This window comes from Symphalangus syndactylus, chromosome 12, assembly GCF_028878055.3.
Source record: "Symphalangus syndactylus isolate Jambi chromosome 12, NHGRI_mSymSyn1-v2.1_pri, whole genome shotgun sequence".
NCBI classification, from domain to species: domain Eukaryota; kingdom Metazoa; phylum Chordata; class Mammalia; order Primates; family Hylobatidae; genus Symphalangus; species Symphalangus syndactylus.
The window spans coordinates 93,058,982-93,074,732 of NC_072441.2; the positions used below are offsets into that span (position 1 = coordinate 93,058,982).

Consider the following 15,751-nt stretch of genomic DNA (forward strand, 5'->3'; position numbering starts at 1 on the left):
TACCCAGCACTTCTTTTATGGCCTTCTTTTATCTAAATGGAATCATGCATGAAGAGTGGCCTGGGTTTTTTCAATGTGAATATAATAAAACAACATAGAATTCAATACAGTTTTAATTTTCCCAGCACTGCAGGTTAGATTCCTATGAGGAGCATATTTACTTTTTGAGGAATATTTTGTTTTTTTCTTCCTCCATCATGGTGTGGTTGACAAGGGATCAAAGCTAACAGGTTCAATAACCAGAGAGAGTTCCATCTTCTCCATCTGGTCAATTATTAAGAATTTCAGACCCAACAACACAAGTTGAACTGTGCTGCTAGGCAGACATTTTCACTTGTCTCTTTGGAAGAAGTACAATTCTGTCAACATTAGCAAAAATGCACTCAACACTTCTGCAAAGGTTATCATAATGCAAAACAGATATCAAAATGACTTTTTCCTGTCCCTGGTATATCTGCATCGCAGATGGCTTAGCATGATTTATGACTAGTCCTTAGAAAGGCCCTGTGGACTTTCTTCGTTACCAAATTCGTAACTATTTATTCTTTCCTAAAGCCCTTAAAAGAGAAAAGTAAGCATTTCAACCCTCTATTCTGTGTTTAAGAAATATGGTTGCCTCTTATGGAATGTCAGACTATGATTACAGTTTTTTAAGGAATTTTTTTTCTGGTGGCTTAAACATCATGTGACTATTCTGAGCACAAAGTAAATTATTATGGAAAATTGGAGCTAAGCCTTCCAATTGTGCCTAAGTTGTTGGAAATAATCTGCACAGGAACCCCTTTGTAGTGCTTTTTCTAAAGTAGAGGCAAAAGAAAATACTATTGTATGTGTGCAATAGCATGGAATTTTAAAAGATAAACATTTTAACAGGAAAAGTTATAAATGGGCTTTTCTGTATTTTCTTTTGCTCTTAACCAACCTAAGTCATCCACACAGATAAAGTAGAACTTTAAAATGTTCAAACTTTTCACATAAGGTGTTTATTATGTTATGTACTAGCTCTTCAATAATTTCAAAAGACAAATGATAATTGAAATAAATTTTAAATAAGAGGTTAATATGTGAAAATATATTCTGGCAGAGTTTGAAGTCTAGAGTTGTAGAACCTGGGAACTTTTCATAACCTCAGTATTGAAGCAGAAACTTTTTTTCAGAGTTTTACAAAATACAAGTACTCATTTCTTTTGTAAAGAAATATATTTCTGGCTGGGTGCGGTGGCTCATGCCTGTAATCCCAGCACTTTGGGAGGCTGAGGCGGGCGGATCACAAGGTCAGAAGTTTGAGACCAGCCTGGGCAATGTGGTGAAACCCTGTCTCTACCAAAATTACAAAAATTAGCTGGGCGTGATGGCGTGCACCTGTAGTCCCAGCTACTCAGGAGGCTGAGGCAGAAGAATCGCTTGAACCTGGGAAGCGGTGATTGTAGTGAGCTGAGACCAAACCACTTACTCCAGCCTGGGCAACAGAGCAAAACTCCGACTCAAAAAACAAAACAAGCAAACAAACAAAAAAAAAACAAATATATTTCTTTGCAAATAAATCCTCTTCCTGCTAGAGGCTTCTGTATGGAGAACAGCACTTCAGTATCTCAGATTACTTCCAAATATCTCTATTTATTGATATGTTCCATTTCTCCTATTTTCTTAAGCATAGTTTTTTTAAAATCACTTAAGACTAAAACCTGGGGGGATTAGCAAGCATTTAGAGACATTTAGCATGCTTCATAGTTTATACCAGCAAAGTTAGACAAAACGGATGAAGCAAAGAGGAAGAATAGAAGGAAGGAGAGAAAGTTAAATTTTGAAAAAAGAAAGCAAAAATAGGGGCCAGTTGAAGCACTGGTTAAAACCTGGAGTCTATAGTTCTTCGGTAGTGGCCTAGAGTAATGCATTCTTAATTTCTTAATGTTGATGAGATTATAAAACCTCAGAAAAATGAGGCCCTTTCAAGAAGCTTGGATTATCTTCTGGAGAGAATTTTAACATCCAAGAAGAAAGAAACTGACTTGTGCATTACAGATATTCACTGTGGCATGCCATCAGAGTTGAAATTATATCACATTTTGTGATTAAATAAGTGGTAGTGGGCTTACTGAAGCTCAGAACCCCAAGATTTGAATTCTTTTGCTTAGCTGTGTGTTTGTGTCAAGGACAACAGCAAATTCAGCCACGAAAGTTCTTCCTCTAGCACTATTTTAGTCAATGGCGAGCCCATATACATAATCTTGTAATACCCCTGTATTAGTCCATTCTCACGCTGCTATAAGGAAATGCCTGAGACTGGGTAATTTCTAAAGGAAAGAGGCTTAATTGACTCAGGTTAGCATGGCTGGAGAGGCCTCAGGAAACTTGCAGTCATGGCAGAAGGTGAAGGGGAAACAAGGCAGCTTCTTCACAAGGTAGCAGGAAGAAGTGCCAAGTGAAGTGGGGAAGATCCCCTTATAAAACCATCAGATCTTGTGAGAACTCACTCACTATCACGACAGCATGGGGGAAACTGCCCCCATGATTCAATTAAGTTCACCTGGTCTCTCCTTTGACCTGGGAACCGTGGGGATTATGGGGATTACAATTCAAGATGAGATTTGGGTGGGGACACAAAGTCTAATCATATCAACCCCTAAAAAGAGGTTTGGTGTTTTTCAGGATTGATGAAAAGTTATTATATTAAAACTCAGAGCCTTCATGCCCTATGAGAAGTTTTTATATAGCACACACACAGAGAAGGCAACACATCCAGAGAAGTTGACTAAAACTTTAGTAAATCCACAGGAATTCTTATAGTTTTGTTTTTTAAAACCAAGTGAAAATATTTATCCCACTGATGTTTTATCTCATGTCTTTCTTAGTATGATTCTCCTCTTTATTTTTAATTGAAGAGTGAAAACAATTTGTCCTGGAATTGGAACTCTACAACTTTGACATACATACCTATTGAAGGGTTTTCACGTTGAACCAGACAACACTTTACTCTTTCGCTTTGTCCCAAGTAGAAAGTAACAGTGAATTTTGGAATTCACAAGGGGAAATGGAAAAGCAAGCATGCATGGGACATAATTAAGCTTACATCTAGTAAAAAGGGCCTATCCTTTGAGCTCCCAAATGGTATGAGAGTTCAATCTAATCAAGCTGAATCAGGCTGGCCACATAATCTATCTGAAGTCTTGATTTCTAAACTACAGAAAATGGCAACTACTTCATTAAAATACTGTAATAAATATTGAGTGAATACATTTAAACACTGAGTTCCTTAAAAGGAAAAAGTAAATCCATTCTTGCTCTAGGTCTTTGGTTCTCATCTAGGGGCAAATTTGTACTCCCAGGGGACATTTGGTACTATCTGGAGCTATCTTTGGTTGTCACAATTTTGAAGGGAGGGTGTTATTGGCATCTATTGGATAGAGGATAACCATTGTAGGGCTAACCAGCCTACAATGCATAAGGTAATCTCCCACAATAAAGAATATTTGGCCCAAAATGTCAGTAGCACCAAGGTTGAGAGGTCCTATTCGAGGTTTAAGCTTTATCATTATTATTATTATTATTTTTTTGGATGATGAAGTTAACCAATTTTTTTGGTTGTTTTTTGCTTTCACTTTTTTTGTTTTTCTTTAACAAATTTAAGTCTCCTGAAGATTCTTTAGAGTAGAATGCAATTTTCTGGAACTTGTCTAATGAAAATGGATGTGGACACATTACCACGTCATGATGTTTGCCCAAGCAAATGCATTAGAATCATAAGTGATCCATTATTTCTTCTCTGCCTAGTTGAGTGCAGATTTAGTTCTGTACCTGCCCCAAATGTCTGGGCGGCAGTTTAAATGAGCTGCTTGCCTTCCTTCCCAAACCAAATTCAGAATCTTTTAACTGACAACCACATCTTAAAATGTGCTTCTAGTAGTAGCTGATGGCTTCAAAACAGTCTGCAGGTAAGGTTTCTGAATGATCTTCTCAGCAAGCCAAGTCATTCTGTTTCAGCTCTTTGAGAATGCCACAGCACCTCCAAGAGAGCCCATTCACTATTTGTCAGTGGATCGTGTGCTTCCCAGGAGGTTATCCATGCCGTGATAAATTCTTTCCAACTTGCAGTGCTGGGTAAAGAACATGTCCTCCCCTTGAAGTTCAGATGTTTTTGTGGACTTCTGTCTGCTTTATTGTGGTGTTAGTGGCACCTGGTCTCTTCCCTCAGCACAGTCACTGCTTCTAGATACTTATCAGAGAGTGAGAAGCCATGGTAATATTGTCCATGGGTGTACAGACACAATGAAATGCTGAAACAGCACAGCCAAGAGCACAAGGGACTGTTTCTTCAGCTACTGCTCTGATACAAATGCACTTGTATATGAAGTACATTTATATGTGCATATTTATCTCTGTGTACATTAAGCAGCCAGACATATTTACAGTTTATGCACATGTATTTTTTAAATCACCTGTGTCAATTGCAGTGTTTATCTTTTAAATGACCCATTCCATGCCTTCGTGGTTCCATGGATGCCATGTCATTGGACATCATGTAGCCCTTTGGGGGTTTCTCCCATTTCTAAGTTTGTGTGCTAATTTCCAGAAAAACATTGGTCAAACTTATAGTCCTTATGTTTAGGCTAGATTTACCACAGTGGAACCGGTGGAGTCTGGGTGGTGCCAGGATGGACCTTAAGGTTGACTCTCTGGATGATGAGACATCATCTAGAGACAATGGGAGAGAAGTAAAATACCTGAGCTTGAAACTGAACACCCTGGGGAGTTGGGTGGGGGAGTCTGATGACATGTAACAAATTATAATTTGGGTTCTTGGAGCTGATTCTTCTTGGTTCTGATGACATCTAAATGTAAGCATGTATTGTCATACATTACAAAATGGCTTTTATTATTTAGGTTATATCTGTGATTACAAAAAATATTTGAGAGGGATAGAACTAGTATATAGAGATATTATATAGCTACACGTGAGAATGTGATCTGTGCCACACATTGTTTCATTCATATGTTCAGTAAGACAGTTTCAAAGATAGGTCCCATATTAATGGAAGGAAGTTACAGACCAAAGGCTTTGTCCCACTGATTGGGTATAAGCCACACCTGGCCAGATCTTACACTTGTTTTGCTAAGGCCCTACCTTTCTAATTCCTTTCAGATAAGCTAAACAGAGAAATGTGGGCCAGATGAGACAGGACAAATCGCAGAGCTATGGAGATGGCATAGTCCTTTGGTTGATGCTTGAGTCCTCCTCTAACCCCCAAAGAAAGCGAAAAAAGGAATGAGAAGGGAGTTAGGTGGAGGATTGTTTTATTTAGTAAAATAGCTAGTTTTTTTGCATGCAAATGAACATCCCACAGGACAAAGAAAATTTGAGGTTTTTTTTTTTCTAATGCGGAGTTGTCCCCAGGTTTATAAATCATCTGCTTTCTCTAAATGGCTCTTGCCTTTAAAGTTATGAAAACACCATGAATAGCATAGATAGGTACCATAAATAAATAGTGCATTGTGTCAGAGTTTAGAGTTAGTCATTTGTTAAGTGGTCCTTCTATGGGGAAAAAAAGTCCTCTCTTCTGCTTAGCTGCACCTCTTCATGTGGGGCAGGAAAGCTCTCAGAGCTCAAATCCCTACCTTAGGAGAAAAGAGAAGGGTCAGAGCTGAGGCATGAATCATTGTTGGGCGATTCCACACTGATGATGGCTGTCTCAGAATATGAGGGCAAGAGCACAATTTGAGCAATATAGGGTTGGAAATAATAGAGTGCAACTGACCTGGGTCCCTAAGGTCTCTCCTTTTCCAGGCTAACGTCATGTTTTAACCAAACCTTGCACGTTGAGCTTTCTTTCCTAATGCGCTGAGCTGCACGATGACTTCAGAATAATATTAAGCTTTTGCAAGCCCTTATGCTTAGGTTGAATGTGGGCTAGGTTCACCACAGTGGAACCTGGGTGGTGCCAGGATGGACCTTAGGCTAACTCGCTGGATGATGCCTCCATCTCTGGGAGGTGAAAGCAGATGGCTAATGGCCCTTCTTGAGGCCCACTTATTATTATTATTATTGCTATTATTATTATTAGCAGCAATGTTTCACATTTTATGCATGCTTGAGAATTCCTGGCCCATTATTTTGTTTTCTCCGTAGTCGCAGGTGGCAGAGAAGGGTAGATCACTCCCACATTTTCTTACAGTCCTCAAGGTTCTTTGGGCTGTTGCCACCCTGCAAGAAATTTCACCTTCATTTTAGAAATTAAGAATGTCAATAGACCCATATCATAGAGCCAGTCCTAGTATGTGACATTGCCTTCATGCACTCCCTCCCAAGTGCTGCTCCTCATAGGGGAGGGGATGGTTTAGCAATGACATATTTAGAATCCAGTTGAATAGTTTATGTGCTCTATTATGGTGGCAGAAGTACCATTGACCAGCCCATAGCCTCCATCTTGTGGTCCCCTGGCCAACCCTAGAATTTTAGAGGCATAGAAGAGAGACCCTAGGTCTAGAGACTACGATCCAAATAGACTAAGTTGGGAAGAATAAATGTTCCCTTTCTCAGCTTGAAGTTGCTAAGGGGAAGCAGTTCTATTGACAACTTGCAGTAAGGTATGGCTTCACATAACATAAGCAATATGCATCCTTTATTGCTTGCTCTGTTCTTCATGCTACTAACCAGACTCTGTTGGTGTTATTTTTATTTTAGTTTTTATTTGGGGGGGGGTTGCTTTGCATGTCATTCTTCCTCTTGGCTGTTAGTTGCGGGGTTTGAGCCTTTTCCTTTCTGTGATTCAGGTGCCTCACTCTTTCCTTTCCAGGTTCTTCCAGTTCTTTTAACATGTCAAACTCTGGAGATTTGTTCATGAGCGTGCAGTCACTCAATGGGGATTCTTACCAAGGGGCCCAGGTTGGAGCCAACGTGCAATCACAGGTAGGGACCCAGCCAATATGTCACCAGGTGAATGCCTTAGAGTCCAAGAGCCTTCACTTGTATTGGACTTCCTGCTTCTGTCCAGAGAGAGAGAGAAAAATAGATCAGAACCAAAACCTTACCAACGACCGAACCAAAATCAAGACAACAATTGTCATGGGGAATCTCGTCCACACTTTGTGAATGCATTTGGCTCTGGCTTTTCAGTTGTACTGGGAAGGCAGGAGAAGAGCAGTAAGCACAGGGCAAGGTGACCGAGACACATCAGGCAGGTGGAACCAGCATATTCTTTATGCACCAAAGGGAAAAGGAGGAGGTGTTCAGGATATTACCTCAATTTCCAGGTCTCCCTCTCATGTGTTGGTTTCTCCTGCTCAATATTTACCATATAAAGAGGCAATTAACAAGCAAGCAAATATATTACTATCTGATGTTTTCATTTTAAGCTTTAAAAACACCCAGCCAGGTTGACTAAATTCATTTCTTAGTCATCCTTGAAGTCAAGGGACTTGAGTTTCTGGTGATGAGTAGAAGTCCACATTGGGAAGCAAAATCAAGCCATGTGATATCAAATTTTAGTGTTCCATAGTAAGCAGATTTCCTTCATGTTACTTGAAGAAGCCATCCTACTATCTCAGCATGAAACGTGATGTGAGAGGGTAAAGTAGTATGCTGTGGGTCAGAATTATTAGGGAAGTTCTGAGCCATGTCAGTCTAGTTTCCCACCCACCACGTGGAACAAGAAGCATTACAAGCCCGGAACAGACCAACTGGTCAGCGATTCACCCCTTTCTCGAGAAACATTGCCTGGAAGCAAGTTTGAAGTGATATGGTCAGGCTTTGGTCAAGTGACTAAGCAACTGGCCATCACTTAAGTCCTCAAAAAATATAAGGTCTCAATCAAGTACTGTTCTCTCTGTGAGATGGCTACCCAAACCTCCTCTAAACAGAACCTTTGTTTTTATAGGATACCCAGCAAAGGAACAGCTGTATAGGATGACCTGTAGGGAAGAAAAATGGGGAGAAGAGAAAATTCCTTCATGCTTTCCCCTCCAGCTCCCTCTATCATCCTAATCCTTACCATCTCATGCAGACTTGTTGAACTAGTTTCAATGTGGAGATCCCAGTTTTCTTTTACCATTTGACTGTCTTGCTTACTGAACTCAGAACTCTTTATGGATTGGCATACAGAGGAAGCTAGCCTCCTCCTAATGGACTCTCCCAGGACAACTGTCTCCAAAATGATTGCATTAATATGGCATGCCCAAGTGGTGGCCTGCCTGATGATGATTTGCTTCCCTTTTCCTACACCTCTCTGACTAATTTTCTCTCTGTTATTGTTCATCTCTTCAGGTGGATACCCTTCGCCATGTTATCAGCCAGACAGGAGGATACAGTGATGGACTCGCAGCCAGTCAGATGTACAGTCCGCAGGGCATCAGTGTAAGAAAACTAGCCCCCCCGCCCACCCACCCCCTGCTTTGTTTTTATTCTTTCACTACCAATTATTTCAAAGCCATAGGGCCCAGAATGCCACTTAGTAGGACTTATCTTAGCTTTACGGTCACCTAGTTTCTTGTTTCTGTATCGGTCATGCCATCGGCAGCATTCTACCCACAGAAAAAGTGGCGAATGGGCAGGCTTCATGCAGGCAGCTGGCATCTAGGGCTGTCAGATGCAATCAGTGTTTGCATGGCACCTGCGGCCACATGCGTTCAGCTAGAGGAGCTGCTAAACAGGTGACACCTAGTACAACAGTTTTAGGAAATGTGACCACAAGCTGGGGCCTGGGAACCTGGGAACCTGGGAGGTGAAACCAGTAGCCAAAATCCATTGCATCCACGTCTGTGGTCTGAAAAAAAAAATACTGTTTTTCAATCTGTCTATGGACGATTAAAAAGAAAATTAACACAGAAGCTGGGTATGTGGAAGGGATGGGGAGGGGTGCAGACCATCTTCTACTTGTTCTTGGGTGCGCTGGCGGCTCCTGACTAGCATGAAAATTCATAGCGACAAGCTATGTCGCACAGAGTGAAATCGATCAGACAGACACAAGGAGAACCAAGTGTAGATTTGGGACAGCAATCCAACTTGATTTCTCAGATCAATTGTCTGCTTTCTCAGCAGCGGTGACAGCAAGCTGGGACAAGAGGGCAGCCTGGAAAAGGAGGCTATTTTTTAGATCAGGGATGATTTCTGGGCTTTTAGAGGTCACAGGAGGCTTGAGTAGAACTATTGGCTCTTAACTGTTGAAGAAAGGTTTGAGTGGTGGGTGGTGATCGTTTTTTATTGTTTGTTTCTGTTGCTATGATTAAAGTAAATGAGGGATCGAAGGAAGAAGAGTTAGGCATGATTTATTAATGTAATCTATACTAATGGAGATATAATGTCTGCAATGAAGGAGGTGATGGCCTCTTCAACTCTGCATTGGTCAAATCATACATGATTCTGTCTGGGTTGGGAGGATTAAGAGAATATCAGTTATTTCTCAGATCAGTTGAGGAATGGTTGAACACATTAGGAATTCTTACCTCATAAAAGAGAAAATTTGGGGGGTACATAGTAGTGTAAGGCATGCTAACACTATTAGATTCATCATGAATGATCTAACGGATAGGATAGGACTACTGAGTAGTGGATTCAGAGAAACAGGTTTCACTTCAACATCTGACAGACCTTTCTCACAGTAAGAGTCCTCCACAGAAGGGGTTGGCCGCCCTTAAGAGTTCCCCATCATTGGAAAATTCAAACATGGCTTGGCTAGCTGCTTGGTAAGGATGTTGCAGAAGGAAGTCAGGCAGCAGATTTTGATTGTCTTGGTGACTTTTAAGGCCACTTACATTAGGGAGTCTTTATTTTCTACCTTTTTCAGGCAGAATCTCCTCTTGAATTTATACGATATTTATCAAGTCTTCTCTGGAATGGAAGGAGAGAAGTCAGAGTTAACCCTGTTAAACATATTCTGGACAATCATGTTACTTTCTTGGAAGGATTTTTAAGACAGAGAGATTCTTCCCATCTTGTGCTTGTTCTAACCACATTAACTATTAGTACTGCATTGATGGCTGACTTACTGGGAAGACTGCTTGGAAAAATACAAGAAGCCATTGTGGGAAAGTGTATTCTCCAAAAGAATTCCAAATAAATGAAGTTGTTTGGGTTTTTGTCTGAGTGCAGGTTTACACACACGTGCATTTATGTATTTCCTGAATCTTTTTGGGATATAAGATAAGTTTTTCCAGAGAAAGCTTTGCTCTGTTCATAAGCAGAAGAGAAGAACATGAGGAAAGCATAAGAGTGTAGGGACGAGAACCTGGCCATACTCAAAAGGAACTGAAGGAAGTCTACATGACTGGGCAGGAAATGGGGCTGAGACTTCTGTTATTTGGTGTCTTTCTTTCCTAATTGGGCAGCACAGAAGAGAGAGAGCAGCAGTCAGACTCTGGGGGGAGGGGGGGAGGGTCAACACTGACACCTCTGACATCATCTGGTGGGCTGGGAATAATTTCTGAAATAGTGTAACCAAACATGTGCAGACAATTATGTCTGATGACATAAGCCCACCACAAAAACTGGGCCTGAAAATGCCACTTGAAAGTCTCTCACTTTGCGTTAATTTTTTTTTCCGTGAACTGCGGTTATTTTATTTCTGGGTCTTTAATATGCAGGGTAAATGAATCAAAGGCTGATCGTGATATGTTCTTTTGATATCAGTTTTAAATTGTGCCACCTGCAGGAGGCTAAGCTTGTTATAGTGAGATGTATTTTTTGATGGTGGTATTCGATGCTAAGACATGTGTGTATAGAGCAGGACAATGACTGCCAGCAGGAGGGAGAGAGGAGGGGAGACAAGAAGAGACAAGGACAGGAATGAAAGCTTTGAGCCAAGAAATAAAAATAAACAGTTGCTAACCCCAAAGCTGCAGTGGAATTCCCAGCTGGGTTCTGGATTGTGTTTGATTCGGTGGAGGACATTTTCTGGGCAGCCTTTATCTGCTCCCCTGGCTGGGCTTTCACAGCACCCATATCTTATCCAAGCAGCATCTATTTTAAGCCCTGTAAAGTTCAGACCACTTGCCTTTAACTGACCACACAGCAATAGAGTTGCAAGGTGCGGTGGTAGGAGTATTATAAAGGGAGTTGGGAGCTACTAGTCCTAGTAACTCATGTGCCCATGGGCAAATATTGAATCTCTCTTCTAGAAAATGGGGCCAGTAATTCCCACCCTTTATACTTCAAGGACTGGCTTAGGGCAAATGAGAAAATAAGTAGGAAAGGGATTGGCAAAGCATAAATTATTCCACATGAATGCAGTATGAAATTTTATAAGTGATAACTTTCTGATTTGACCTTTTTTCTCCTCTGATGTGAGCAGTTTTCTCAGTAGGTAGTTCCTAGTGAGGATAGGTTAGGACACAGTTGTCACTTTTTTTTCTCTTCTGATGGAAAGATATGCTTTTGAGATGGATATAGTGTTATGCAAGGCCTAAAGACCCCCTTCCTTAGCCACGGTGAGAGTTAAATTATACCTATTAACTACTTTGTGTTCTCATATGACAATGGGCAATACTTACTAAGCTTAGAGTGGCTCTAAGTAATGGAGGGAGATTATTCCACTTCTCTGTCAATCAGACATACTTAAAGATCACTTAGCTGTCACATATTTTCCTATCCATTCTCACTGCCACCATCCTAGTTCTAGAAATAGTTCATTAACTAGACTATTGCCATAACGTCCTAATCACTGTTGCTGTCTTTAGTTCCTCCTCTCTCTCACACACCCTCTGAATTTTGTCATTCCTTGCTCAGAAATCTATTGCCTACCCAAGCAAGCTCAAACCCTGAGTACAACATTCAGGGTCTTTTACATTTGGGCCCAGCCCTCCTGTCTTTCTACCTCATCCTCCTGCCATCAAAATAAACTCTGGATGCCATTCAGTATGGCCAGCTCACCTTTACCTCATTACCCATTTTTCCCCTTACATTTACTCATATATGCCATCTACACAAATGTCCTTTCATTCCTACATCACCTCTCCATCCCACTCCACTATCCAAATCACACTTAGTCTCAAGCCCAGCTCCATCTTCGTGTCTTTCTTCTTCTTAGTCTTTCTCCCCCTCTTCTCTCTACTTTATCACAAGCACACATTTTCTTTGTACTGTACATATGTGCACAGAAATTATCTCTGTGTCTTTCACTTCTGCCCATGTGTATGGTCCTAAAAATGCATGTACTAGTTGCTCAAAACATGTTCGTCGAATGAATGAATCAGGGAGGAGAAGAAAAGATGCTACTAAATTAAAAATTCCTTTTAATGACCAATAGCCACATCTAGTGTACCAGCTATAAAGTATCTGATGAGAATTACTACTTTAAATGCTTATCCACAATTATACTGTCTTTAAGATCCAAAAATATCCTTAAGTCTTTCTTTTTGGAAAAAGTTTTTCAAACTTGCTGGCCGATGCATATTCTCTGAGAATAAGATTCAAATCAGCAGTAAGTGTATGAATTTATATGGTGATGATATTGCAGAGATAATTATCCTCAGCAGTAGGATCATTCTTATTATGAATTTTGTAAAATTTCTTTCACTCCTCCTATCCTTAAAGAGTCCCTGTGTTTCTATACTAAAAGAATCCCTGTTTAAAAAAAGTATATATACCTGTTTGTAGGATAGCCATGCGTGTAGCAACATAACATTGTTTGTGGGATAGCTGTGCATGTAGCAACATAACATTGTTGTAATTGCCCTCCCTACTAGATGTGGTATTGGAACCTCCAGGGACAACCTGGAGGAAGGTGGAAGCAACTTGAAATTGGGAAACTTAGGTCCTTCTTGTGACTTTTCTTTTAAGGAGTCACTTCACCTCTGTGTTGTTGCTTCATCTGTAAAGTTTATTAGATAAGCAAACTGCAAGCTCTCTTTCAGCTCAACAGCTCTAGAATTCTACATTTATGATCTTTGATTCATTGTTAGCTCAAGGAACACCAGACTAAATTGTAGATCATCCCTCCAGAAAACTCTTTCATTAGAGTTAGTAACTTCTATTCTTTCTAGCCAACCCCAGTGTTCAAATTATATCTTGAAACCCAAATGGGAAGGAAGAAGTGCTCTCATTACACAAACTTGTCCCTTTGAATTCCTTGGATATTTGTGATAGCAGAAAGCATTATTCTTTAGGGTAAACCCTTTTTTTTTTTTTTTTTTTTTTTTTTTTTTTTTTTTTTTTTTTTTGAGGCAAAGTCTTGCTCTGTCACCCAGGCTGGAGTGCAGTGGTGTGATCTCGGGTCACTGCAACCTCTGGCTCCTGGGTTCAAGCGATTCTTGTGCCTCAGCCTCCTGAGTAGCTGGGATTACAGGTGTGCACCACCATGCCCAGCTAATTTTTGTGTTTTCAGTAGAGATGGGGTTTTACCATGTTGGCCAGGCTGGTCTCAAACTCCTGACCTCAAGTGATCCTCCTGCCTCAGCCTCGCAAAGTACTGGGATTATAGGTGTGAGCCACTGCACCTGGCCACTATGTTTCATTGTTTTAAAATGTGGGTTATGGGAATGAATTTACTCCAGTCAGTCTTTGATGTAAATAGATACCCGTGTGGATTTTTCTTATTCAAAAGGTTTGGTGAGAATGGAAATAAGTGTCAGCATTATCTCTACAAAGGTAACATGCCATTAACATCAATTTATGACAGAAAAGAAAATCTCATTAATCTTGCTTTGTAATCATTATAGTAATAGAAAAATAGAGATGAAGCTTTTATCATTGTAAACTGTAACATAGGTGTTTTTGTTTTTTCTTTTCTCCCATGTTAGGTAAGGGGGGAAAAGGAACATTTACCAAGTAAATAAATAGAATATAAATCATTAGGACAAAAATAGCCTCCTATTTAAATGAACATATTTCCGACATTTGGATACCACGGGAATACTTAGTAATACTTGGCCACATGCCATAATTTTAATTTTTTCTTAACTATTTCTAAGAGAACTCCTTCCACTTAAAGTATATATTAGTAAGATGTTGCCACAAGTGGAATTGTAAGGCTGGGAACTGAGGGTAATAATTAAAATTCATATGCACATCTTTGAAAACTCATGTTAATTATACACAGTTTTAATTCTTCTATTTTACCAAGCTGAATTTGAATTTCAAAGGGATGAAAACATACCCAGATGTGCCCCCCAGTTGGTTGTCTTTGGGTACCTTCTGGTGCTATGACCAGGAACTAGTGAAAAGCCCCAAAACTGAGGGGCAAAGGTACCAAGGAAAATCGAGGGGTCTGAATGTGGCAGACCAGACTCTATAGTGTTTGAAGACAACAGGGATAAAGTAGATAGATGGAAGCTAACAGCCTCACTTTCCTTCATGACAAAACTAATGGGAAGTAAGTGCCTTTGCTTCTCATAGGGCCTTTAAACCTAGCACCATAACAAACCTGAGACCAGAAAAGCATTTTCTTTTCAGCCCATGATGATTGAAGAAGCAAAAAATATCCCAGTATTGTGATTTCATATGCAATCCAATGTTTTTCCCCAGCTTCCAAGTGAAAGCCCTTAAAAGTACAAATGAGGTCAGATCATTCAATGGCTTATTCATGCATTCATTTATTCATTCGCTCATTCATTCATTCATTCATTCAATAAACATAAGCACTTTTTACCTCGAGGAATGAAGCTACGTCATGGTACATCCAGGTCAAATTGGAGAAACTCTGATGTCAGTCAGGGGACATTTTCTCTTTTAGTCTCATTCAGCACTTTGTCTGGGATTGAATTTCCTGTTCCTAGAAGACTAGACCAAGGGAACTGACCAACTCTGTAGCCTAGGAGGGAATTCGAAATTAAATTATATGACAGAAGGGGGGAATTTAGGACCAACCAGCAACAGTTTGAGAAAAGTACCAACCCCAACCAAATAGATATACCATGGACTTAATAATATAATACTAAGCATTCTTTTGTAGAAACTGCTTCTCTCTTTGTAGAACTAGTTGCAATGAGTTATGATCTTAAACCTAGTGATATGATCACACTAAACAGTATCACATTTAGGCTGTGTGTGTTTGTGTATGCGTGTGTGTGTGTGTACATGTACATTCCACTTTTGCCTGTGTGACTATGAACAAGTCAGTTTCTCTTGATAGGACTCAGTTTTCTGAATTCTAGAGAGGACAGTTGAGCTGGATTTTGTTTAAGGCATCCTCCAATGTCAGTTCCATTTATAAACAATTACTGCTTTTCCATTCCCAAGAAAATGCAAGATTGTGTTTTGGGGAAGATTCTCAACTGTGAGGTGACAGTGTATGCTATGTTCCTGTCATTGGAATTGGTGTTTCATAGCATCCTGCCCAGCCTGGCCCACATTTGGCCCCATAGCCATGCTGTCCTCAGGCTAGGATCTGGTTAGTTGTTCCAGACTCAAGTTGGTCCTTTCTTCTGCTCTGTGAAGAAAAATCTCAACCTCAAAGGGATAGGTTTTTTTTATGGTTGCTCCTGAAAGTGGCATGGTTCCTCTAGATGTCAGTAAATATTAAGGCAATTAAATAAGGCAAATTAATTGTGGGAAACATTAGCATTGATTTCTGAAGACAGTCTTCTTCTTGCTGAGTCTAGCCTCACCCCTTCTTGCCTTTTAGGAAGAGTTCCATGTTCTTAGACAAGCTTATTTTCGGATAAAATATTAGACTTTTTTCTTAGAAAATCCCTTTGTTTTAAAATTGGTAATTTTTAAAAATCCCAATCTCTGGCTACATTTCAGTTTGAGGAAATTCTTTTTCACATCTCTAAATATGTTACAATTTGATAGCATTAGTAAATAAGCAAATAAAAATGCCTTATT

General features: G+C 40.0%; 1 protein-coding gene across 11 annotated transcripts in view; it reads left to right on the plus strand.

Moving 5' to 3' along the window:
* PBX1 (PBX homeobox 1) overlaps window positions 1–15,751 on the plus strand; it is a 328,066-nt gene that overhangs the window by 254,680 nt on the left and 57,635 nt on the right. For 8 of the 11 annotated variants that reach the window (XM_063625014.1, XM_063625011.1, XM_063625012.1 and 5 more), the window contains 2 exons: window positions 6,792–6,904; window positions 8,258–8,347. In XM_063625014.1, coding sequence (XP_063481084.1) covers window positions 6,792–6,904; window positions 8,258–8,347 — 203 coding nt within the window. The remainder of the gene's footprint in view (window positions 1–6,791; window positions 6,905–8,257; window positions 8,348–15,751) is intronic. The other 3 variants (XM_063625018.1, XM_063625017.1, XM_063625013.1) reach the window with 2 other exon arrangements.